The sequence below is a fragment of the Scomber scombrus genome, chromosome 18, assembly GCF_963691925.1.
Source record: "Scomber scombrus chromosome 18, fScoSco1.1, whole genome shotgun sequence".
NCBI classification, from domain to species: Eukaryota; Metazoa; Chordata; class Actinopteri; order Scombriformes; family Scombridae; genus Scomber; species Scomber scombrus.
Window position 1 is genome coordinate 6,787,547 of NC_084987.1, and position 26,718 is coordinate 6,814,264.

General features: G+C 41.5%; 1 protein-coding gene across 1 annotated transcript in view; it reads right to left on the bottom strand.

Moving 5' to 3' along the window:
• ngfra (nerve growth factor receptor a (TNFR superfamily, member 16)) overlaps nucleotides 1-24,266 on the bottom strand; it is a 49,616-nt gene extending 25,350 nt beyond the window's left edge. The window contains exons 1-5 of the mRNA XM_062438488.1: nucleotides 24,033-24,266; nucleotides 20,635-20,797; nucleotides 11,716-12,078; nucleotides 3,983-4,229; nucleotides 2,743-2,963 (exon numbers count right to left, since the gene is read on the bottom strand). Coding sequence (XP_062294472.1) covers nucleotides 2,743-2,963; nucleotides 3,983-4,229; nucleotides 11,716-12,078; nucleotides 20,635-20,797; nucleotides 24,033-24,071 — 1,033 coding nt within the window. The 5' untranslated portion in view covers nucleotides 24,072-24,266. The remainder of the gene's footprint in view (nucleotides 1-2,742; nucleotides 2,964-3,982; nucleotides 4,230-11,715; nucleotides 12,079-20,634; nucleotides 20,798-24,032) is intronic.
• Between the last annotated feature and the right edge of the window lie 2,452 nt (nucleotides 24,267-26,718).

Consider the following 26,718-nt stretch of genomic DNA (forward strand, 5'->3'; position numbering starts at 1 on the left):
TAGATTTTTAAGATTATAATAATATATATCCTTCCCTCCTTTTATTGTATTTTGTTTTTCTTTTTTCTTTTTTTTTTGATTGACAGCCGCCTTTAATCCATTTTGTGTAGCCTATGAGGTCAAACACAGGACAGAGATGCACGGATGAGCGATGTGAGCCAGGGCTTGGAGTCTTGTTTAAATTTTAAACAAATTCAATATGCACGAAACAGAGGGGTTACGGGGTGGCAGGGAGGGGTGCTGCACAGAAAGACGGTTCTTTTTAAATGGAGATGAGAAGACAAAAATGAGGCCAAAGCCCCCTCTCATGTAGGAGCTCTCACCCCTCACCAGTGACTCATGCAGGGAATACCCTCTTTGAATGTTGTCAGTCAAAACACATGGCATTTTCATTGCTCCACTTCTCCTTTTAGAAGATTATTTCACTTGTTTTGACTGGAGCTGCTCCCATTATTTTAGCCGCCAGTAAAATATGGTTCACTGGAAACAGGAAACCCCTGCGATTATCATGGATTTATTGGATGTATTCTCAACCCCTCGCGTATTTTAACAGACCCCATTGGTTACGGAAAGAACCACCGACCCCCAGCGCGAGAGCATTTGCTTCCTTTTTTAATGGCATCCGCACCCGCAGACGGTGCTAATGCCAATTAGCACCTGCTAAACGCTGACGTTCGAACGGGGTTTTGAAAGGCAGCGAGACCAGGACTGGATCCCGTCTCATAACACCTGCTAATGAGCCAATCAGTGAAAGAGGCAGCAGGGTTAAGGGGGAAGTCATCCTCTCAATGAAGCAAGCCTTAGCTGATCCCTTTAAAAAAAAGAAATTCCTTCTTTTCTGTAAGGTGCATTTGTTGAGTGGAAGAATGAAAAGAGGGACTCAAACTAAACTAAACTAAACTAAATAATCTTTTTTCCAAGCCTCATTAGAAAGTAATGGGTATTCCAGAAAACACACAGTGGTGGGGACTGTTCGCCTGAGAATCTACATAGCCGTCGGCAGTGAGCAGAAGAAGCATGAATGACTGAATGTATAACAAGATCATTAGTGAACCTGAGACTTCTTCTTCAGGTAAAAAGCCTCTCAGGTTTATATTTATGGATCCAGTGAGAATGAGAGAAAGGTAATACTAGTTTCATCTCTTTAATGTACTGTAAGTGCTATTTGAGGATTGAAGGACAGTGTACTGCTCTCTATGTTGTACAGAGGTCACTTCACATTCCTGCAGCACTTGTTTTTTATTCTCCCATTGGCTGTTTAAAGGTTATCCTCATTCTGCAGCCTCTCAGTGCAGATCCCCCACCATGCAGCCAGCCTTTTACTTGTTGTGTGGGCACTGAGTGAAATCTCCAGATCACAAACATTGATTACTCAGAGATTTAAAGAAATTGTAATTGGATTTAGAGAGCAAGTGGATCTTTAAAGAACACTGACAGCAGGAGGTGTTAATCGGTCTGAAATACAATGTTAATGATCAATTCTCCTATTTGTTGATACTGATTCTTCAAAGGATCCTGCTGGCGAATATTCTTTATATTTCTTATTGTCAACAAATCCCATGAAAAGACTAAAACTGACAAGGAATTGATCACATAAACAAGTATTATGTGGCTTATTCCTCTGTGCCATTGAGCTCCATTGTTGTCAGTGGAAAATACACCATCCTCTTGCCATAAGCTATCACTAGTGTTAAGTATTAGTGTTCTATAGTATACTACAGAAGAAAATCATTGATGGAAATAATTCAGCTTGTTCAAACAATGTTAACCGTTAAACGTTTAGATTTTTAGGAGGAACTGAATGAGCCACAGGCACAATACAGAAGTTATAAAACACTGAAAGACAAATAAAACAATAATAAAACTAAACAATAAAACTGAACACTCATCCTGTGTTTGTCTCTGTCAATGCACTTCACTGGAAGGGGTAAATTTAGCACATCATGAATCTACTTCATACGAGATCAGTAGAGTGCATGTTTGCATGTTTGGCTTGGCTTAGACCTCCATGGCCGACAGGAGTTCATCTTACGAAACCAGAGCTAGATTTTATCTGTCCTACAGACCTACCCCCAAAATACTTTTCATGAGCTCTGAGAGTCAAATATAGATATAGAGGTGTAGTAAGAGAAGTAAAGGCAAATATAGATCAAACATATGTGGTTACTCCTTATATATTACATTTCCTCACTGTATACTAAGATAGAAACTGTGTCAAACTTCTGTCAGCATGACATTATTGATAGCATACCTGAGCATATGTGATTGGGAGGCATACAGCCAAACTAATACATAAAACATTCAAGCAACATTTCTCTTATGTTCAGGGCACATCTCCAATGATAGAATCTATATTCCTGCTGACTAATGCTTTATGCATGTATGATTTAGCCAACAGTATCTGCTCTTGCCAGCTAGGTGTTAGCCCCGCTCCTGGAAATGTGTCTTTGCTCTGAGGGAAATGCTTGAACAATGCTGGAAAACCCACAACACACAGTCACAGAATCTCACCGGGGTATCTTGATGTAATCGATCGTGACTTTCTTTGGCAGCTAGACATGGTGTAAAACAGGAACCCAGTCAGATGTGGGTGAGTGGCTTTTGTTGAGGTGAATGGTTTCTATGAGGAGTCACTGGCATAGCAACATCTGGTCTGTCTTCAGTCATACGCTGTATTTATTGGATGGTATTAGATGATAACACACACACTCACGCCTTAAGTTAACACATTCCTTGGCTCACCTATCTGTTCCGGTGTGTGTGAGTGTGAAGGCTGAGCCTGGACTTCAGCCTGGGCTTGCTGCTGTTGCTGCTGCTGCTGCTGCTGCTGCTCGTGAAGACTCTGACTGTCCACCGAGATGCCGCTGTCACTGTGCAGCTTCTCTCCCTCCGGTGTTACCATCTGGTTGTTTGTAGCCGCACGGTTATTAGCTGCCTGCTTGTTCTGCTTGCAACTATTCCACCTGTGGGGAGAAAAAGTGGCATGTCAGAGGTAGATAAGAGTCTGTTTCATATGATATTGGTATGTAATCCTATAAAGAAGTAGTGACTGAAACTCAGCAAGAAAACAATACAAATATGTGAAACAAGCTCTATGTATTTGTATGAAATCATGTAAGATTATAACCATGTTTACTCCCATATAGCATGCTCTGTATGCAAATGATTAAAAAGTTGGGCTGAATTAGTTTATAAAATTTTCATTATGTTGTGAATTTGCCTATGAATATAATATAAAGGTTCATGAAATGTTTATAAAGTGAGAGAAAGCTTAAGAGTTCTTATCTGATACTTTTCTTCAAGAGATGACTCAGAATCAATGATTAAAATATTCATGAGGCACTGAGTGGTACAGCACAGTTAACACATGCATCTAAATGTTTACTATTAATACATCGAGTGTTGAAGAAATTCACATCATTTACAGTCTGTTTACGCACAACGATAAGTACACGAGGAGAATCAGTCAGATGTGCGTATGACCCAGCTGATAAATCTGACACTCGTATTTCCCCGGGTCGGCACTTCTCAAACAATCAATGCGGCTAATGAGCTTGTTTACTTGCTTCAAATGTGTTCTAGCCTGAGTTTGTGTCTGTCTGTGTGTCTGAGTGCTTGCATGTGTGGTTGCGTGTTTGTTGCTAATGTGTTTATATGTGTGACCTATGTAATGTATTATGCGGTGAGCGTTGTGACCCTTTTTTTTTTTTTTTCAAATAAGAAAGAAAGAAAACTCGTTGTGGTGTGTTTTAGTGATTCTTTAAAAATGGGTCAAAACCTCTTCGACCGCGGCAGGCCTGAATATTTCACCAGGCGCCCTCCTGCCATTTTTTTTAGCCCGGGGCAACATCTGTCACTCTAACACCACCCACTAGACCCCCCCCCCCACAGGCTGTCCTACATTATATTGTGGCTGATGTGCAAAAAGCTAATTGTGCTAATGTATTTAACCGCATCGCCTCATTCTTTTCTTCTGACTAACCGCTTAAAAACGATGTAAGCCACCAGCCCGACCACCACAGCAGCGAGGATGGAGCAGTATATGGGGATGAGGTTTTCGTTGAGGCCGTGGCCGAGAAACCGAGGAGAGCCGGCGCTTGACGTGGTCGTCTCTCCTCCAGGCAACGGGCTGTCTGGGCTGTCGGGGCTGTCGGGGAGGGGGTAATCGGTGAAGGGTAGAGTCGGATCCATATCAGGGGTTGTAGAGAAATATGGAGGGAGGAGAGGATCTGTATGGAGAAAAATGAGAGCACGTGAGATAAGAAACATGTACAGGTATGACTTTAACTGCAATGAGAAGTAAAAAAAAAAAAAAAAAAAAACCCAATCATGACGATGTACTTTCACGTCTTCACTGAGAGCTTGTTAGCTGGAGTGTCACTAAGTCCCCAACCAGATGTCTGATACCCTGCACACATGCGGCAGCTGTTTCTGATAGACAGATGGGTTCTGGCTAAGATGTTGTGTACAAAAAGAAAAAGAATGTTCTGTCACCCTCCAACCCGCCCCACACCAGGCCTGAGCCCTGCACGCCAGGTCTCTTCCTCACCATGTCTCCCTTCTATGTGATCTGCGCTCAGTGCGTAACATTAAGGCCATATGGATCCATGTAGAACAAAGTCCGGGTCTTTGAGGAGGTCATCACTTTGAGTGTAGCCTTTGCTGAGACCAGAGAGGCAGGGAAGCTCTGTGCTACTGGATGGGTCTGGTTTCTATCAAAGCTGAGGCTGAAAAGAAGTCATTTTCATAAATTGTCCTGTTTCCTCTTTCTTTGTGAGCTCAATTAATGACTCAGTGTAGTTATCCATGTTTCCGACTCCGACAGGCATGACCGATCCTGAATAAAACACAGTTTACCCACCAAACTTCCCTTGCTACATTATGCATCTATTTTAAAATGCACTTAAAGTTAACACTGCAGTGATTCTGTTAGATAGTAGAAAGGCTCACAGATTCGCCTGCAGATTATTCCTTCCCTGAGGGTACGGTACAGCAAGCCGAGGGGAGGGCTTGCTGTCCAGCCAAAAACCAAAACTCCCCAGAGCTCAGCAACCTGGTGGGAATGGAGAATATGCAGCACGGTTCAGATCTGAGCTTGTAATTCCCCCCAGAACATCGGGCTGCTCCTCATTAGCTTCATAAAGGTGCACACAGGATTAACCCTGTGGAGACCCCTGAGGCTTCCTTCAAGGCCAAAGACTGTGGCTCTCTATTCCAAATACAAATACTAAGAGTCATATTTCAAATTTGGTCTGTTTTTTAGGGGCGCAAAACCAAAGTATGGGTAACCCAATCATTGAAGTGAGTGAATCAGATCGCTAACTGGTTGCCACATGTTGTAATTTGATTCAGCTTTTTTTCTGCATCACTGATTCATTCGGTTTAGTCATTCAGTTTACCAGAAAATTCACACAGCCTCTTATTTGTGCAGCATTTGTCTCTGAGATTTTCTTCTTCTACCCCAAAACACAGGAATTTTTTCAACTATTTTTGAGCTCCTTAACCTCCCTTGTTTTGTGGTAGTGGCATAATCAATAGATATTTTGAGGCAGATATCTCATATCCTGAACAAATAAAACCAGAACTACCATCTAAAAGTTATACCATGTATATGGTGGTACATGATATCAATATGAGTTTATTCTAGATGGTAACATTAAGCAAACAGAATCGATCTCTTCAAAAAATGTGATTATTCCCTTATATGTATTTTTTTCTTATTGCACTTGTGCCTAAAATTTCTAGCATGGCTCTTTTGTGTCACTGCTGTCTAATGTTGTGTCTACGTTGCTTTGGATAAAAGCATCTGCCGAATGACAAAAATGTAAAACTTAAACAAAAAATGGAAATTTTAGGAGGAAAACTCAGATTAACCAATTGCTGTGACCTCTGATATGGTCAGATGGAGTGAAAAAAAGAGAAATTCAGTGGACCATCACAGCCAAAGACTGTCTACACATATAAACAGTATCCTCCTTTCACCGACATGGCAGATAGTCAAGTTTCTCCACATTGATTTGTTGCATAATGTACACACGGTTACTCCCTTGAATAGTCCGAAGGGACATTGATGGGCAACTTATGTGGACGTATTTGAAAAACTTCTGTTGGGCGTTAAGAGTCCACGTTGGTCTGTCTGTGCACGGTGATGACAGGGCATTCCTACCTCCCCTGGGGTGGATTGGTTTACTGAAATGGTTGAAAATATCTTTCACAGATAGAAAAACACGGCACATGTGCACGCCATACTTAGAAACACAAATGCAGAATGCAGAGACCTATTTAAAGTGGTGCTATTGATTTTGATCCGTCTAAAAGGAGGGAGCGTTGGTGTCTGTATTACATGCATTTCTTGACCTTTCCTGGGATGTAGTCAGGTTTCCTCAGCCTCGCCATACATCATCCAGCTAATGCAGGGTTGGCTAATGTTATTAGCAATGCAACGCGAGCTGGCAAATAGAATGAATGTGAATGGAAGGTGTGAAAGTGAGTAAAAGTGTGCAGACAGTCTGGCCTTATATACTGTTTGTTAAAGAAGCTGCAATCCGTACAGAATTTCCTTTACCAGACGGGGCCATCACTCATTCTGCACTTCTTTGATGCAATGAAGGTTTCCTCCATACAGACGTATACATGCATGAGTTGCACCTCAGCAGTTAACTGTCTTTCTCATTCAGAGCCCAGATGACAGCTCTCCTGGGAGTCTGCTTCACATTGACTCAACAGAGAGCGAGGCTATAGCTCAAGTAAACTACATCTTAATTGTTACTCCACTTCTTTCTCTCTATTTCTCCGAGCTGATGTAGAAAACACGGCTGGCTGTTGACCAAAGGATAAATGTGAGGGGCTCCAGAGGCTGCATACCTTAACTGGATGAGAACGGGAGCTTAAAAGGTGGCGGTGGTGCTTTAACTATTTCATTTTGGCTCCAGTGGGTTTAAAACACTCATGAAACAAAATAAAACTATAGCCCAGGATTTTTACGAGTGTGGCAATGAGCGCGCGGGGAGATGTGTTTATTAGCGGGGTGTGGAGAAAGAGGGGAGAAAAAAAAAAAGATTTAATTTTTATGAACCATTGAGGTCTTTATGGTGAAGTTAACCCCAGGGTCTTGTGCGGAGGTTGAAGTCTTGGTTGCTGCCAGCTCAGGGTGGAGATGAGCAACTATCTGCCTTAGCACATGTACAATGACCTCTTTATCAGCCGCCAAACACTCTCCCTCTGTCTCAGCGCTGCCTCTATCTCAATCTTCCCTCTGTGTTTGTCGCCTGATGCGCACACATCCATCAAACACACACACACACACACACACACACACACATACACGTACTACAAATTATTCAAGTGAGCACTCTGTCTTCTGCTAGGGAGGGTTAATAGAGAGAGCGGAGGGGAGGGCAGACAGAGAGGCAGAGTGTTAGGAGAGAGTGAGGAGGGGGTGCGGATGAACAGAGGAGCTGCTGTAAAGTGCTCTGATTAGCAGGAGTAATTATCCTGCAGCGGTGAAGGCACTGAATGCACACTGGCCACCTTCCACAGCTCCGCTAGCCCAACCACTCGAGGGCCACTGTGGGAAGAGATGGAGGGAGCAAATGACGGGAGGAGGGGGTGGGATGAGAGGGGTAATAAAGAGAAAAAAAGTGCCTTTATCTGTTTTTTTAATCTTTCCCTCTCTTGTTCTCCAGGACAAACACTCGAACAGACGTTCAACACTTCACATTTAATGCAAGTCTACTCAACTGAAGACTAAGCAGCACCTTTTTTGAGGAGGAAAAAAAAAAAAAAAAAAGCTTGAGCGAGGCCAAACGGACAGAGACCGTCACAACAAAAGATGCAGGAGGTGTTTTCAATTTCACTTCAAAGAGTCTCACATATGTGCGGTGTCCGGAGTTTAATGAAAAGTGTAGGAGTTAAAACGCGCTTGGCACGGGGGAAGAGCGTTCATGCGCCTTGTTAGCCTGCTATCAGCTATATTGATTTTGGACGCTCATAAAAAAAGTGTTTGTGTGTCTGAAGCTGGAGAGGATTAATTTTGTGAGTGTGTGTGTGAGTGTGTGTGTGTGTGTGTGTGTGTGCGTGCGTGCGTGCGTGTGTGTCCTGCAGTTGAGTGTGGGTGCTCATAGAGGTCACTCAGCGAAACCTGAGCATGAGCAGAAGAAATCCCAGGACTCGTATCGACCCCTCCGCATAGAATACCAGCACAGCACATACGCTGCAGCTCTCTCTGTCTGGTTTATCTCTATTTTCTTCCTCTCCTTCTCTTTCTCTTTCAGTCACTGTGTCTTATAATTGACACTTGGTGACAGCTGGGTATGAACTGAGGATTTGGGTTTGTGTACAGAAGAGTAAGAAAGACAGACAGGATGAGAATCCCAGTGAGATAGCTTTCTGTTTGATGCAGAAAACCTATCTGTATGTTCAGCCACCATTCATGGAAAGCCTTGAAACATCATCATGACCACATGTGACAGCAGCCATTACCCACAGGCCCACTGGTGCTATATGACAGGGCTCTCCTTTAAAACTGATGTCCCACAAAGTCACTTATCATGCCATCTCCAGTCACCAACATCGCTGCTGCTTCCACACCATCGCTCAGGACAATGGCGGGTCAAAGGTGAGACCAGCTGCATGGGTGGGCGCTAAATGGTCAGCACAAGGCTGTATTGTGGCTTACTGTACATCTGATATGTCTAGAGTGGATATTTTGGGTGTTTAAGGGGCTAATGAGACATGGCATCTTCCATGCCTACTTAGGAACAAGTCTCGATTATACAAGACTCTTTTAAAGTTTTGGCTAGATATTTGTTGAATCTGGGGTCTCGTGGATAAAGGTAGAGTTTTCAAAAAGCAAAGAAAAAGTTGTTCCTTCCTTCTTGCCACATGTCAAATTAGGTATGCACAGTTGATTCCAGTGGTGAAATCTTTGCTCAGGCTTCAAAGACTTGTTGCATGATGAAAGAAACGTTAACTACTGATTATAATGCAAAAGTCAACAATGATGAACTTTGAGTGTGAGGACACAGATGTGGACATTGCCCGGTGCAATGAACATGTGTTCATGTTCAAGAGCCTCAACAAGGATAACAAATTTGATAAGTACTTTTTGCATCATCATCCCACTTCATCCACCATTTGACATTATAAACAAGACAAAGAGTTTTCAGCCACACCAGCGGTTCTGTGAGGCCGAACTTAGGCTCTGTAATGCCTTAAGCTTAATGCTAACATCGGCATGCTCACAATGAATATGATGATGAAATGAAATGAATGAAATGATTTTTAGCAGACATGTTGTTTACCTTGTTAACCATCTTAGCTTAGCATGGTAGCATGCTAACAATAGCAAAATAGTGGAAAAGATAACTAAAGATGATGGGAATGGCACTAATTTGGTAACAAACCTAATATTAGGTCAAAATTTGGCACTAGATAAAAAGTTAAAAGGTTCTTACTTGATCTTGAGAGGAACATGAATGTCTGTGTCATATTTTGTGGCAATCCATTGAAGAGTTTACAAAACATTTCACTAAAAGCCACAAATGCCAACCTGCTGGTGCCACTAGAGGAAAGGTCAGGGGATTACCGAAGTCAGAGGGATTGTGAATGTCTGTACAAAGTTTTCTAGAAATCCAGCCAATAGTTGTTGAGATGTTTAAGTCTAAACCAAAGCCTCTAGCGTGGCCACAAACTGCAAAAACTAATTTATGCAGGTAGAACGTCACTTTCATCCTGCTTCATGCTTTTAAGTGATGCTAATCAGTTCAACCTAGTGACACAGGCCGATCTTTGACGGTCTTATTTGTGTTCAGAATGATTGGGGTGATGATTTATTGATAGTAAAAAAGCTAAATGTAGCATCTTTGATGGTGTTTGGCACTCATGCAGGGAAATGTGGTAAGTCATCATCTGTGTTATTATCCCTTCTTCCACCTCATCTACCTTTTTCTTCTCTCATCGTTCCCCACTCTATTTCTCCACTGCCTGTCAGAGATATTACTGTGTATTAAAAGAGGAATTTACACCCTCAGTAAGGTGCTAGCATATCCACTGTACTACAACAGGGTAATGGCAGATTTTTGAGGTTCATTAACTTGGTAGATCCAAATATATGCCAGTATCTGAGGCCATGAAATCCATGAAATCTCAACCGAGTCAACTTTCTGAAGAGAAATATAGCCACTCAAATAAAAAATCTCTGCATTCAAAAGCCATCATTTAAATGTCCATTTGAAAATGATAATGCACACTGGAGATCAATAAAGAAGGCCCTGCATTAGCAAGTAGGCTATTAAAAGCTTTTTCTAATGCATTTAATCACTCCACAATATTGGTCTAAGTTACATGGCAGAGGATTTTCCAAGAATAGACCGTGACCACAAACTTCTAAAATTGCAGACAGTGTCCAGTGTTGGAAAAGTTTGTTTTTGTTGTGATTACTGAAGATGTCAAGTCTACTCTCCAGTCCTCACTAATCCGATATTGCTTCGATAAAATATGTGTCAAGGGAATCGAGAACAATGCTGTCTAGACTGCCTAACTGTCACATTTGAGCCTTGTAGCCCCCGATGAGGTTGACTTCCTGCCTCATCCGGTCCTGGTAAATTTACAGCTTCCTTGCATACAAGCTGCCTTTACTCTGAGATACAATAGCTCAACTCTGCTCCCGCACCGCTGCCTTGTGCTGTGTGGGAGAGCAGATTATTTAGTGTCTTATATGTTGACACTGTAGTAGTCTTTGACCTTTTAATGCCACAGCTTTCAGCTTCCTGCTATTTGAAAATCTGACCGGAGCTGACCTCTGCCCTCGTCTGTTCACAGACACACATGTGCAAGTAACCCCTGCTGGCTTATTCAAATGCAGTTGAGATATTTATGATGCCTCTATCCCAGCTATGAATATGACTGGTGCCCAGTGTGCAGTATGTGGTGCAGATCTGTTCTTGTTCTCTGGTAAGGCTGCTCTCACACCTAACATGTTGGTTGAGATCAAACAAACTGGTGCGTTTATTTCAGTTTGATTCAACAGGTGGGAACGAATTCAGTTGGAGACCAAACAATTAAACCGACACCATCTAAAAACAGGGGTTTCAAACATGAGGCCCATCAGCCAGAACCGGCCCACCAAGGGATCCAATCCAGCTCATTGGATAACTTTAAATAACAGAAAAGTTCACAAATTTGACTTGATGGGCTGGAACACATGTTATCAGTATCTCTTACCAGGGTACCCTAAATTGACAGCCCTAGCTGCAAAAATGTTGTGCATGTTTGAGACGACTTATCTTTGTTAACAAGTTTTTTCTGTGACAGGCATGTATGTAAAATCCCTTGGTAATCAAATCACTTAGTAATCATTGTAGGTTAAGTGTTGAAATGTTCCCTTATACTCCAGAAAGTGAAACAATTAACCATAATGATGTATTGCTTGTGTCTCACTTCATTTTGGGATTCCATCATCAAAAGTAAAACAACTATACTTAATTACCCCACCACCCCCACCCCCAATATTATTACTATACAATCCTTTTTGTCCTGTTTTTGACTTTCTGTAATTTCTTTAAAAGTGTAATGTATCAGGTAAAAGTAGCAATTTCTCATATTCATAATTTACTAAAGACTAAAGCAACATCTTAAAATCACTTGTTTTGTACAACCAAACAACTAAAAGATACTTGTCTGACAAAAACAGATAGAGAGTGTGTGTAGACTTACTACGACAGATAGAGTCACTGACAGGGGTGCAAGCAGCGTCCTGTACCTCTGTCTCTTCTTCACAGATGGTGCAGGGCAGGCAGGGGTCAAGAGAACTTTCCCGATCAGAGTAGGTAGAGTCCACACACTCCTCACACACTGTGTCGTGATCATGGTCGCAGTGTATGTACACGCCCTGACCCACGGGGCACACCGTGCACGGCTCACAGGTGCCGGACATTGTACTGAAGAAGTAGTTGTAGTTGCAGACGCAGATGGCATCGTTGGAGTCGGTGCAGGGCGTCTCCATCCGCATCAGACCTGTACACTCAGTACAAGGCTTGCACTGCTCCGTGTGACTGTAGTCCTCGGAGTAGGTCTCACCTGTAGATGACAGGACAGGTCAGAGGCGACGAGACAGAAAGAGGAGAAAGAGGAAATGAGAGAGGGGGCAAAGAGTAAAGGAGGTTAGAAGATGCAGAGAGCAGGAAATATGAGGAGATAAACAGAGGGATAAACACTGAGTCTAATGACATTAATCATGTTTACTGCACATTCATTAGAAAGGAGGACACATTGATCCACTGGGCTCTTAGTGATTTGTGCTACGGGAAAGGTGCTCTTGTTGGGGAGCGAGTCAAAAGCCTGCTGCGCTCATTACGATATTGATCCCGATGTGTTTGTGCTGCACTGAGGAAACAGCTTTAATCTCAGTCATACACACAGAGTGCAGCGCAGGTGCAGATGATGGAGACCTATCTTTAAAAGTTATCATATGATCACTATAGTTGAAATGAGGATATTACAGATGAGTTAATGTGTTTTTTCTTCGGTGCTTTAATTGAATTTGTGCAAAATGTTGCAATGCCAATAGTTTATTCTCTTTGCTTAATGTAAACTCATCTGAAATTTAGGGTTACCCCAATATAATGTATTGTAATTAATGCACTGCTAATTATAAAATGTATTCATTATATTGCATCCCTAAATCTACTGTTGTTAGAGCCAAACAATAAATGGTCTTTTTAATTAGGTTGTAGAATATTTATCAAGGACCAAACACAACCTCAAACAGCTCCTGCTTCTGATTGGTTAATATTTAGAACAAGTTGTCTGTGCTTATTAGTTAGTTTGGATCAATCTATGACGCATTTAACTTTTTAGGAGAGTTCAGTTCAGTATTAACAAAGAATATCGACTATGAAGCTTTATTGTAGCACATGTTAACTATATGCTTGAAACTTATAGCTTAAGTTGACATTTTTAATAGACAGAAGGAGCCAAGGAGCCAATTGAAATGCCTGTTAATTAAACTTTTCCCCAAGTCAGAGGGAAAACCTTCAATTAATCGCATTACAGATAACATACAGAGCACAATTTTAAAAAATGTGAGAACCCACATGCTATACATGATTCCCATGATTGTATGCAGCGTGATAGAAGTTAAAATTATTAATATCAGGATATGCATAATTGATATGTGTGAATAAATGCCCGGAAAAGAGATATTTTAAGATTGAAAGTCACACTTGCAGTTCTGTGAGTCTGTACTTAGTTACAGCAGTGCTTTGAGGTTGATGCTAAAATTAGCACGGTTACATGTGTCACGGAGTTATGGTTTTTGTTCTCTTGGTTTCCTGTGTTATACTTCTGTTGTCCAGTCCTTTTCCAACATTTGGTTTTGCTTATATTATTTGGGTTACTGGTTTGAAGGCCCACCTTGCCTTATTGGTTAGCTGATGGTGTTGTGTGCTTGGGTTCATGTGTTTTCTTGCACGTTATTGTATGCCTGGTTTTTATTAAGACCATTGTGTTTGCTCTGTTTCCCTTTCGTGTTCGTGAAACTCCTCCGCAGCCCGTTTGTTCCTTCCTTCGTCAGTCCTACCCTGTTCTGTGTTTTTTCCCAGCCAATCAACTCCCAACCTGCCCTTGTGTCTTGTGTCACCTGTTCCCCATTCCTCTATTAGTTCTGTCTGTATTTAAGTCTTGGTTGACGGTTTAGTTTTTGTTGGATCCTCGGCTCAGTTTGCTGTGGGCTGTTCAAGTCTTGACCTGCGATCTGTTTTGCTCAGTTTAACCAGTTTTTGTTTTGACGCTTAGTCTAAAAATAAAGATCCTAAACATGAACTAGAGCTGGATGTGATGGAAGCATGTTACTTTTCCAGATATTTGGTCATAAAACAAAGTGTACTGATGGCGCTACAAGAAAATTCAAAAGATTCATTCATTTAACTGGGATCCATAAATATCTTTATCCATCTTTTACTAATTTTATTCCAACCATCCCTAGAGCTATACCATTAGTGTGCCTAAAACGTGTGTAATTTCTGGTTTGTGTCAAACATTTGCTAAAAACTCCACAGGGTTTAGACTGCTGAGCTGGACTAAGGTTGTTCTGCAAATTAACTTTGCCTGAATCATAGAAATAAAAATTCTGTTCCCCTAATAATGTGTGCATGTTTCCAAAAGACACCAATTTCAAGTGATGGCTCCTCAGCATTATATATATATTATTTATTTTTTAGGGTTGTGAGCAAAAGAGACAGCAGTTGAGTACAACAGAGTTGAACAGAATGAGGTAAAAGCTGTCCTAACTAATTGCCTGCTGCTTTTCAATTACTTGAAACACATCAGATTTGCTCTCTAGGAAGGTTTGCGTGTGTCGGGAGGATTCGGGGAAAGTTCATCTCCAAGGAAGGGATGACCTTAAATTAGCTTATTCTTACACGGAGAGTTCCTACGGGCGCAATGTAATCTATTAATATTGCATCTTCATATAGAATTATTTTCAGATATAATTGGATGCCTGCTGAATTATGCATAAAGAAAAACTGTGTGTTTGTGTGTGTGTGTGTGTGTGTGTGTGTGTGTGTGCATGTGTCCTATGAGTATGTTTTAGTGGCTGAATGAGATAGGAGTGTAGTGGAGACGCTGACAGGGAAAGCAGCTGAGACTCACTACAGAGGCTGCTTCACTGTTCTCCAAATCCCATTTTACTTTTTTTTGTGTGTGTGTGTGTGTGTGTGTGTGTGTGTGTGTGTGTGTGTGTGTGTGTGTGTGTGTGTGTGTGTGTGTGTGTGTGTGTGTGTGTGTGTGTGTGTATGGTGCTTAACATGAGAGCGGTCACCTTGCAAGAGCTGCAGTTTAGACAGAAAAGGCACAATGTGACGTTTTAATCCCCGCTGCCATTCAGAAAAAGATTTGGAGGGGTGGCAACGTGCAGCTGGAAGCTTTTGCATCCATCCAGCAATATGGTTTCATAACATGAGGTTATGAGAGAAGAAAACATGTACAAACAGCTCTTGTAAACTATAATTCATCAGAGACGCTTGTTTAACTCCTTATTTTACAAAACAATGCTTGTAGCGAGTTACGACGGGTAAGATTCTCCTTGGTGGTTTCCTGTCTTCAAGTGAAATACATCATGATTGGGTGTAACTGTAAATGAAGCCACATGACTGGGTTGATGTGCGCATCTTTTAATAACATATGTGGGTGTCATGTTGAGCAATAGCACTTTGTGAGTGTGAAAGCCCCGCGGCAATGTCCCAGGGCTTGCTTTGCATCGTCTGGCACGTAAACACTGGCACAGACTGAAGCTCTAAACACCTTGTAAACAGCGGTGCAGTTAAGAAGTCGACGACGAAGGGCTGTCACATTATACGGGCAGACAGAGCGGAGCAGACGGAGGTAATGATATAGAGACAGGTAGAGAGAGAGACAGATCAACAAACGCTGCAGGAGTGGCTGCTCGATTTGCTCAGGACTGTTTGGCTCAAAGTAATCGGAAACAGTCTTTGAGGGTGGTCTGGTGCGCAACCTGGGTAAAAAAAAAGAAGCTCCAAACACGATTTAGCGATCAAAGTGTTGAGGAAGTACTGATGTACGACTCAGAGGGGAAGGGGTCAGGGGAAATGGAGCAGTAGGGGATGTAAGTTTGTTGTTTCCTTCTCAAATAGACACACACGCCACCAGATTCAGTGTTTTTTCTTTTCTATATCTGTCATCACCCTTTGCTCTCATAACTGTCTGGAGGCAGAAGCGATAGAGGTGAACGACACCGACTGAGTGATCCCTACCCAGAGAAATAACAGACCTCGGAGGTAAACGATTATTTGAATTTGTGAGCTTGAAGCTTTTTGTTTTCTTTGCAGTCAGGCTCAACTGGTAAAGCTCTGCTCATTCATTTCAATTATCCCACAGGCTTCCTTGCTAATTTTAACTTGCATGCATGAGCCCCTTCGCAATCCGTGTGTATGTGTGTGTGTATGTGTGTGTGTGTGTGTGTGTGTGTAAACATGTCTAAATGTGACCATATGCACTGAGTGTTCAACAGGAAAGGAGTGAGTGTGTGTGTGTGTGTGTGTGTGTGTGTGTGTGTGTGTGTGTGTGTGTGTGTGTGTGTGTGTGTGTGTGTGTGTGTGTGTGTGTGTGTGTGTGTGTGTGTGTGGTTTGCGTGTGTGTGTCCAATTAATGTGTCAGCGCTTTCATCTGATTATGAGACACTGAAGGAGGCTAAAAGACAAAAGTAAAAGGCCATCAAGAATCAGGTGGAGTGAGTCTTCTTTAATAAAATATGATCTTCTTTCTAATTGTCCTCAATTGAGCGATGGTCAGCGCAGCTCGGCGATCTGTCTTTCCATGTTCAGCAATAAAGATGACTATTGGTAAAAGGGAGATGGGGATCTTGACGGGGGGGTGGGGGGGTGATGCACTTAAAATTTGCCACTTCAGCCCGTGAAGACCCCCCTTGAAACACTGATGTGCTTCGGTCCCATTAGTGTCATCAATAATGTAGCCCTGGACAGCCTTGAAACTGCCCGATGATCTTCACAATCAGCACTTTAGGTGTAAGCTTTTAGCGAGGACAGTCATCTCTCCCACTCCATTGCGTGTCTGAGTCCACCTCTCAGCAGAGAGGCCATTTTCTTCCCACCAGAACCGTTGACCCTTCGTGGACTGTGGATAAGTGGTCAACAATTGGAAAGCTGCGTGACGGCTTTGTTTGTCTTTTTAAACCTGAAACATTTCTGTGTGTAATTAGCGCTCTGCTTCATTGGTCCACTTAGCTTCCCTCCAGATTTGAAACCGGTGTTTTAGGATATTACCAAAGCTATTATTAGGAGACTAAAGGAAGCAAGTTGTAATTTAACAATCAACAGTTATGCTTGCATCCTGCACTTTTAAGCCTTTTGGTTTGTTTGCCTTGTAGAGAAGAAGCTTCCTTTGCCATGGCTACAGTCAACCGGCCAAGAGAAAATGTCCTCTTCCCCTTTCTTCATCTCTGACGATCCAAAGTTGGAAGCCATTCTAGGTGCTCTGTTTCAGTCTTCACCAGACAAGGCTGTGATTCTACTTTCCCTGCTCTTGAAATCCCCAGTGAGCCCTGGTCCAGCCGGCCAGCGGGGCTCTCCTCTTAAACGCTACATTGACTCATGAGGCTTTGCCTTTTTTCTCTCAGATCTTCAGTCAGTTTGCAGGGCAAGTTTTTTCTGAATGGTTCACTAAGTGAGGCAGGTCCGGTTGTCTTGTCTCCCATGACAGCAGAGAAAAGTGGAGGAGACTGATAAATATTTCACAGCACTGCTGACGCTGGCACTCGTCCCAAGCTGAGATCGTGAGGTTGTGAAGGGAGCTTACACTGACAGGAAGTGGGGAATTAAGGGGAGTCGTGGTAAATAAAGATTCACCCATATTTACCATAAAACAGCAAATGGATGTGTTGCATTTTACTCTTGAATTATTCAGTTCTGCACTCAGGAAGTCACCTAAAATGTATTTATAACTGTAGTTTTTCAGCTAAGGTCAGTGTTTCAGCCTCTTACTTCCATATAAATCCCACTCTGCCCTATTTTAGTGACTGTGTTCCTTTGGGCTTTAGGTACTTTAAGGTTTTATCTGATGAAACTGAAACAATATTGAAAACGATGAAAATGCACTCGCACCGGAAATTGAGTGTAACCTTCTGGGTATTTGAACTTAATTGTTGAGTGTTTATCAGCGGTGAGTAACGCTCCAGTATTGCAGAGGAAGATAATTGTTCGCTGTTGGAGGCACAATAGGCTTTTCAATATGGTTTAATTAGCTGGATCAAATGAGTAAAGATGCATTGATGTAACAGTATGCATGATGAATGAGCAGATCGTGCCCTTTGGTTCCTGGCTCTCTAATACCGTTTTATCCGCTAATACAGACGATGAGTCATAGCAACAGGGAGGATGAGGAGAAGGAGGAGGAGGAGGGGGGATGCTGGAGAAAAGAGAGGCGACACGACAAGACTTGGTGGGATTTGCTGGTGTGAGTGGGGGAAAAAAAGAAAAGGGGGGAGCTGTGTAGGGGACAAAAAAAAATGTGTATAAGGCAAACCATCTTGCAGGCACATCATTTAAATATGGAGCTGTGTTTTGATATGCACGCATCGTCTGCCACTGTTTACATGAAATATGTAAAAGAATATGACGTGCAACTCAAATTCTTCATGACGTCAAAGGAAAGAATGTCTAGACGCTTATGAAGCTGTTACGTGTTCCTCTACAGACTCCAGGCACCTCTTAGATTCACTCATCTAATTTCCTGCCCCAGTCTATCATATGCATCGTTTGCTGGTGACTATTATTTAGCCTGCTCACTCTCCATCTACTGGTGTGGCTGGGTTATTAACAATGCTGGTGCAGAAGCACAAAAAGTCCAGTTTATTTCTCTTCTTTTTGCATATTTCTGGTTAATTTCACCCCTTTACATTTTCAAACATACTCTTTGTTTGACAAAGTTGGTTCCTGTGAAATTAACTCATACGTTGTGCATTTCTACTTTATTTTTACCCTGTACTATCACATGTTAGATGTAGAGTATTGGCTCCCTGCCCCCTGTAGCCTCTGCTGTGGCTCTTAAGTCCCTTGAGGCAAAGAATAAAAACTTCAAAAAGGGTGAAATCAGCCAGACTTGAGATTCATTAAAATATAACAAAACACAGAGATTAACATCTGTCGTGCAAAAAAAGTTCATGAGTTCAGGGATAATCAAAGTATCTTTGGACAAAAAGCATTCCTGCCAGTCTGGACTGCTCAAGAAATTTATTAATTAAGGTTTAAAGTTTGTTTTTTGTTTTTTGGCTCAACATTTCTTGTTTACAGGCACAATTTTCCAGTGTTTACATGTGATGTTTGAAGGGATTAAAGCAATCAATCAATACTCAACCAAGAGTGCACACTGGCTAAACATCTAAACTGGGCTCATTTTGGATTTCTGCTCTGTGTCAGTCCCCACAAAGTCTCGCACTGCCACAATTTGCCTGTGCATTTTAAATGAAGGCAAAGGAAACACTGCAGAGACTCAAACCAGCAGGTGTGATACATTTGTCTTGTCGTAATTCTGCAGCCCCTCCTCTCCTACGCAGTGATGCTCCTGACCTATACTTTGACGTTTACTTAGCGCCCTGACAAAAGAGTACAGGCCAACATCTTAAAGGGCAAAGCTGCTGCAGGCAAGTGATGCAGAAAGACCCCCAAAATCTAGAGGAACATATTTGTTTGCAGCAGCGGCTCTTCTTCTTCTCTGTGATGTTGCAGTGTTGGCACCTCTCCCAGCTCCGGTCTGTAGAGTGAGTGCTAATGGTTCACAGCCTGAGCTGAGCTGTAAGCGAACACATTTGGTCCCACTTACAAGTATCAAACATATAAATTCCTTCCTTATTTCTCGGGATACTTGATAAAGGCAAAGCAAACACTTCATACAAATAAACAAATTGGAAAATAACAGTTTGTTTTGGCCTTAACGTTCTTTCTTTTTGGAGTCCAGAGCCCGAGCTGCCTTATAAAATATGCAAAATTAATGTAGATTAATAAAAATATATGATGTAATCGTAGAAACTTTGCGTTTATCGTGTATGAGTGTGTGTGTGTGTGTGTGTGTGTGTTTGTGTGTGTGTGTGTGTGTGTGTGTGTGTGTGTGTGTGTGGTGCTGGTGATGACATGCACTTTTACAGCTGTGCAACAGTTAACATGTGTATATATCAGATTTAGATTGTTTCCAAATTTAATTTAATCCACTTCCATCTGACACATTTCAGGAAGAAGTGTTTCTGTAAGGTCAAGTTTGAATCACTAACTTTTAAAGGGTTTATCACAAAAACATTTTTTTTGACCATGCAGGCTGTGATCTGTCTTTATTGGAACCACATTCCCAATATGAAAACTATTTTCTGGTAACAATGAAGACTGCTGACATGGTTGAAAGACACATTGCTGTTTAGTCTTCATGAGGTAATTTTTCAATGTTTTGAACATCCCACATGCACGTTCACAGAGGGCTGTCAGCTTTCAAGATGGATAACTCAAAACTTTGGAAAAGAAATTTGAACCTGTGCATGGTTTGATACGATCAGCGTGGTGAATGAGAAAAATGATAAAACCATTTCCTAACAAGGTTTGCAAGCTGTAACTAACTGCTAACAGCTACTGTTGGTTAAATTCATCCCCTTGCCTTGTGTTTATTCTTTGCTTTTTATTTGGTAGCAATGCTCATGGGTCTGCAGTTATAAGAAGTTATTAATAGAAAGCTTTTACAATATTCAATCAAGTATGCAGCTGTAAATTTTGATAAATTGTCCAGAGGCTTTTTTCCAGAAGGTACGCCAAAGTGATTTTTTTCACAACCCAGAAGCTGTTTGTATTGGCTGATCCATAAAGTAGTAGTAAATAATTTATTAACCATAAAAAAGTCATTTGTTCCAACTTGTGAAAGCTTTATAATGAGCGTTTTATTGGGAAGTAGTGCCAATGTTTTTTCTTTGATTTGATCAGAATAAAAGAAGAAATGAGTCCAGGATATTAATTAGTTAATGAGCAAATGTAGTTCATAGTTTTAATTTGCCCAGATTTCTCCCAGCCAGCTAAAGAAGATGCATGCAGTAACAATTTAAAAAAAAAAAACTCTACTTACTGTCCAAACACTGGGAACAGACAGTCTGAGTAGCTCCACATTTCTTGACCACTCCCTCTCCAGGTGGGCACTCATTGCAGCACTCTCCATCCTTGGTGTACTCGCCAGTGTGACAGGGAATCTGCACCGCCCGCTCCGTCTTAGACGCCAACATTAGCGCCATCTGGTAAACCGGGACAGTGACACAGTACATTAGAGCGCCACACTCTCACACCCAGAGCCAGAGTACAAAACAAACACACACAGCACAGAGCCACAATGAGTTGAACATACACAGCAAAACAAATTGATGAAAATTACTGCCAGGTGTCCAACCTGTTCAACTGCTATCAGGATTCATCATAAATCATGTTGTCTCCGCCTACATTGGACACACTTTGAACAAGGCAGTCATCTAAACTGCCTTAATAGCTCCCTTGGAGTCACATCAGCTCTAATAGTAAACTTATGACACTCTGGACAAGGCAGTTACCATAAATTCATGTGTGCACGATATTACACACATGTCCGTCCAAATTACTGTCTAAAGGTGAGAAAGGCTGTGAACGTCAACCTCTGCTTCAGATCAGTGTTGGAACACATACACACACACACATTTGTCTTTATATCCTTATGAGGACCCTCCTTGACATAATGCATACATAATCCCTTGCACCTTTTTCTAAACTTCGCCATCACAATGAAATAACTGATCCTAAACCCTCAAACTTTCGTTCGAATTTGTGAAGACCAACCAAAATGTTCTCACGACACATCAATGTCCTCACAGTGCTGGTTTTCAACTGAAGTTGGTTCAGTCAAAGATCGAAAGACATGAGCACACACACACACACACACACACACGTTTGTACATCTATACTTGTGATGACTTTTCACTGATGCAATGCATTCCCTGTAACATTAACCATCATAACTACTTAAACACATCTCTTACCCTGAACCCAAATCTAACTTTGACTTTATGAGCAGTTTGTAATCCTCAAACATTACTTTCAATAAGAGAACCAGCCTTAAAGTCTCACAACAGAAAAGATGAAGTTCTGTCCCTTTTGAGGACACTGCATTGACATACATTCATTCCCTGGAGACTTACCCTAACTTAAACCACAAACCAAGTCTTAACTCTGAAATAGAATATTGTGCGGATCTGCTTCTTGTTTCCAAATGGGAGATGACTCCCCATAATGTTATTGTTTAAATATTTGTGTTACTGCATTGTGATTAAAAGAGTTGTGTGCACAAACTTGCAAACCTTCTCTCTTAACCCATAGCTAAAATGATCACATTATTATAAAGGTCTCTGTCCTAATTTGCATATTGATCACAGACATACTTCAAGCTCACTTCTTTGTAAATACGTGCAGCAGCCAAACTGTGCTGTAAATACACAGTGATTCTGTCTTCCTCACACAGACGCATTTCCTTCTATAGTATAGTTAAAATTACTTTCAGACTGGATCTCACCACTCCCTAATCTTATCTAATCTGTCTAATCTACTCCAGTTATCGCCTTCTTTTTCTCCCTCCCTCTCTCGGTGCATTTTGTCAGTCCTTTCCTCTTTGATTTAAATGCAACACAGCTTTACTGGAAGAACAACTGAGGCTTGTTTCAGTGGTATACGTACAACAATGTTAAATAAAATAAAAATAATATCCAGACACTTTAGAACAAAGAAAATCATCACACTGAAACACTTTCAAGTCCTATGGCTCTTATTACGTAACAAGCAAAGCTCATTTCTACTTATTTCAAATTTGCTGAGACATCAATTCAATCTTTTCTGTCTTTCTCTCTCTCATCGGTGCCTCCCTCCCCTCTCCTCTCCTCTCCTCCCTTCCCTCCCATCTTCGCTGTGCCTGCTTTCATTCAGAAACAGATGTACTGAGCAGCCAGCAGCCTTCTCAATTCTCGCTCCTCTTGCTCAATATTTCCCCCTTTCTGTCATCCTCATTTTTGCTCATAGTTGCATTTCTCCTCCTCATCATTTCTCCTGATTTTACCACCAGTTGTCTCAAAATTTCTACTCAAACATCAGTTTTTATTTGAGTATATTTAAAGGATTAAAATAATTTTTTTGTCTGCAAAAATGCAGCCTAAAACCTCGAGAGACCCCCATCTTGTATCTGCAGGAGAGGGATTCATATCCCAGACTGCTGGGCCAACTCCCTTTCCTGTGACATCTCCCTGGAATATCACTCAGCTTCAGCTTCAGATTAATGGGCAAACTCAGAGTGAAATTAGTTGACCAGCAGCAAGAAGGCACATACATGCACACAGAAAATGTACGGCGACACAGCTGCGATATGCTTGGTTTGTATTCTCTACCAATTTCATGGTCAATTTGAGAGTTTATTTCTAAATTTAATTCCACCAAAGTGCACCCGACCGCCGCCACCCTTTAAGCCAGCTGTCACAACAGAGTGTCCCCTCACATCCAGGGCTGTTCACATGATGACCGAACTGCACGGTCCAATTAGACCAGCTGCTGTACACATACCAGGGCGCTGAGGAGGATGTGCCCTCTGCTCTGCGTCTGCCACCGACTCCATCACCCACCATCCTCCTTCACCAACTTTCCCACGTCATCAGTATTCTCATGTTTGATGTCAAAAATCATTTACAGCTCGTGTTGGATAAGACTTTAATGAATCAATTTACTTTTCCATTAGCTTCAGCATCTTTATCTCCTGTTACTTAAAGACCCAGATATGGCAAAATGAAACTAAAAAGTAAAAACTAATTACTTCTAGTCATTAATGATGTTAAATTCTGGGCCAAGGCACCTGTCAGCAGACTGCTACTGGATGTCTGGATGCAGCCCAGTGTGTGTGTGTGTGTGTGTGTGTGTGTGTGTGTGTGTGTGTGTGTGTGTGTGTGTGTGTGTGTGTGTGTGTGTGTGTGTGTGTGTGTGTGTGTGTTAGTGAAGCTGAAGGGGATATAATATAGGCTAATCTGGGCATAATATCACATATATATATCAGTGGCTGTTTAGATACATGCAGCATGTTTAGCAGGACAAAAACGGCCACATTAATCCTTTAATATGACTTTTTTTTTTAAGGGAAACACCTCAGCAACGATACGCATTTTCAAACCATTTTCAAATTATGATGAAATATCACAGCAATCACATAAAAGATTATATATAAATATCATGTCAAAACTCCTCCAAAGTCCCTTGAGGAATATTATAGATACATCATAGCAATAAAGCCTAGAATAAATTTTGATTTAAACTAAACCTCAGTTGAAATATTGCAGGAAAAATAAAAATCACAATGTTAAAAAAATGTCATAAAGTGCGTGATGTTACTTAAAAACTAATTTACTCTCCCTGCAGAGTATTACAGAAGCAATTAGAGCAAACACGCAGCAGTTGACAGTAGAGACTACTCACCAGAGCGCACAAAATCACCAGCGATAAGGTAGTAGTCATCCTGCGTCGCCTGCTGGAGTCACATAAAACAGATCTTGAGAAGAGAAGGCAGCGCTATGTGGAGGAGGAGAGTCGCTCAGCAGGAGTGCTCATTTTAATTCCAGCGGCACGGGTTGTTTTTTTCTTTTTTTTCTTTCCTTTTTTTTTTATTATCAATGAGTCCGCACTATCAAGCGTCAGCCCGGGACTTCTGGACTATAGAGTCAGATGCGACGGTCTGTGCACCACCACTATCACTACCTCACCAACACACACTCACAGAAAGAAGAACAAGAAGAAGAGCAAGAGGAAGAAGAGGAGGAGACCGTCCTGTCCGGAGTGCTGCTTAGCTGCAAGTGCACTGCGGAGGAGAGGAGAGAAGAGGAGAGGGGGCACGTCCACCCTCCAGTTTATTACCCCTGATACTCCTGCAGTAAGACTATACAACCTGCTCTCTCTCTCTCTCTCTCTCTCTCTCTCTCTCTCTCTCTCTCTCTCTCTCTCTCTCTCTCTCTCTCTCTCTCTCTCGCTTTCCTCTCCCATGCTTTGATCTCATTGTGAGGTCCAACTCATTGCAAAATTGGCATAGAAATAATTGACTTTTATTATTAAGGAGCAATGCACTTTTTCAGGTCCCTTATTTACAATGAAGGGAAAAGCTCAATGCTGCACCATACAATGATAATTTTGACTGTAGTGTCATGGAAACAGTTTGCAAAAGCCAAAAATCAGACATTTGATCTAACAGTGGCTTTCATCAGGCAGCAGCAGCAGCAGTAGCAGCAGGATCTTGTGTCTGTTTTTTTGCCTTCAGCTTGGACTCTTCTTTAGGATTTCAACATGATACCTCTCCCACGGACAAATATCTCTCATCATTTTCCCAGTTTGATGTGGAAACCTTGACTGGCCGCCACAGAGCCTATGACCATAACCCCCCATCCAAGACCTATGACTTGAACTGTTGTACAACTCTGAGCCCCACAGGCCTTATCACCCAACATCAGTGCCTCACTGATGTTTCTTATACTGAATAGCGGTAAATCCCTGCACCCAGGCTTCACAATCTAGCGGGAACCCTTCCCAGAAGAGAGGAGGGTTCAAAATTAATGCTCATAGTGTGGGAATGAACTGTTCAGCATTCACATATGGGTGTAATATTCAAGTACCCATACACTTTTGGCCATGCAGTGTATGTCTCATCATCATATAATTTCTTTATTTATTGTTGAGGTAGTGAAGAGGCAGTGCTAAAGCTGTTTGTGGTGTGTTTCTGCTGGTTTGAATTACTTCGAATAGTGTTTCTTATATGTTTTTGCTTCCTCGCATGCTGTATGTGAGCGGTGGGAAAAATATTAGACACTTTTCAAATTACTATAATGATGATGATTCACTCCAAAACAAGAAAACAACTAAATACAGCCTCAAAACTTAGTAACAAACAAACAAATACATGTTTACAAAAATAGGGGTTTTAGTTCCACTTCTGATTAGATTATGAGCCTGATCCACAAAACCTTATTATATTTTACTATTTTATTATAATTCTTTTGCTATTTGGCTACTTACTTACTAAGCAACATCCAAGGCCAACAGTCTACTTACGAGGTTCTCTGACTTGTCATGCTCAGCCCTCTTGAGATGGTATCATCATTTACCACAAGAGGGCGACTCAGCTGAGCTCAGATCAGCAGCTGCTCACACTCAGATCTGTGAGATGATTTTGAACTTAAAAATGAAGGATGAGGTTGGTGTTCTTTCCCACAAACACCTCAGTTCACTCAGGATTGTGCACTATGAAAAGGTCTCATGTTTCATATGTTACTATATTACACTGCTGCACAGTTGAGCACTTAATGTAGGGTGAAAGCTATGCCATGGCTTTCAGGGGAGCTCACTTTCTTTTTTATCGGAGGGGAAATTATGTGCAAATTTGCAAGTAAGCTTCCTTGTTTTCTTTTTGACATATCGGACACATCTGTTTGCTGATTACAAACATAGAGAAATGAGTCATGGCCATTTGGAGAAATGCTGAGAAATGTGCAGGATGAGTTAATTAGTAGTGGAAAAACCCTTACGTATGAATCATACATCAACAATAGCCCAATTTTATGCATGATCCATGATAGTGGAGATAAAGAAACATGAAGAAGAAATGCAGAGGGAAAAGTAGCATATTGTCAATATTTTAGAGACCCCTTCCAAAATCATGTTGTCAGGGGAGCTCATGTATTATTAAGAGGAGATAAGCTCCCCATGGCTCCCTTGTAGTTTGCATCCTGACTATATGTATTTGCAACAGCCTCCCTTAAAACAATGTCATTTAGATTCCATGTAAGACTGTCAATGTGTCACTCAGGTTTTATACAACTGCACCGCACCTTTAGATAACAACACATTTCTTTATTCAATTAGGGACTATTTTTATTACACACTGTACCATAAAGTGTTAATAAGCACCTGTGTTGTGGAAAAAGATATACTGTATAGTTTGAGTGACTTATTTAGCCATCTACCTCATATATTGAGGTTTATTGAGGTTTGAATCACATGAATCCATCAAGCCCTACCTGCTACATCACAGATATTTTAGTTTTTTTTTTTTCAAGATGATGCTAAATTGGGTGAGACCACTCCAAAGCCACTAATGCACGTCTAAGTATAGTAATTG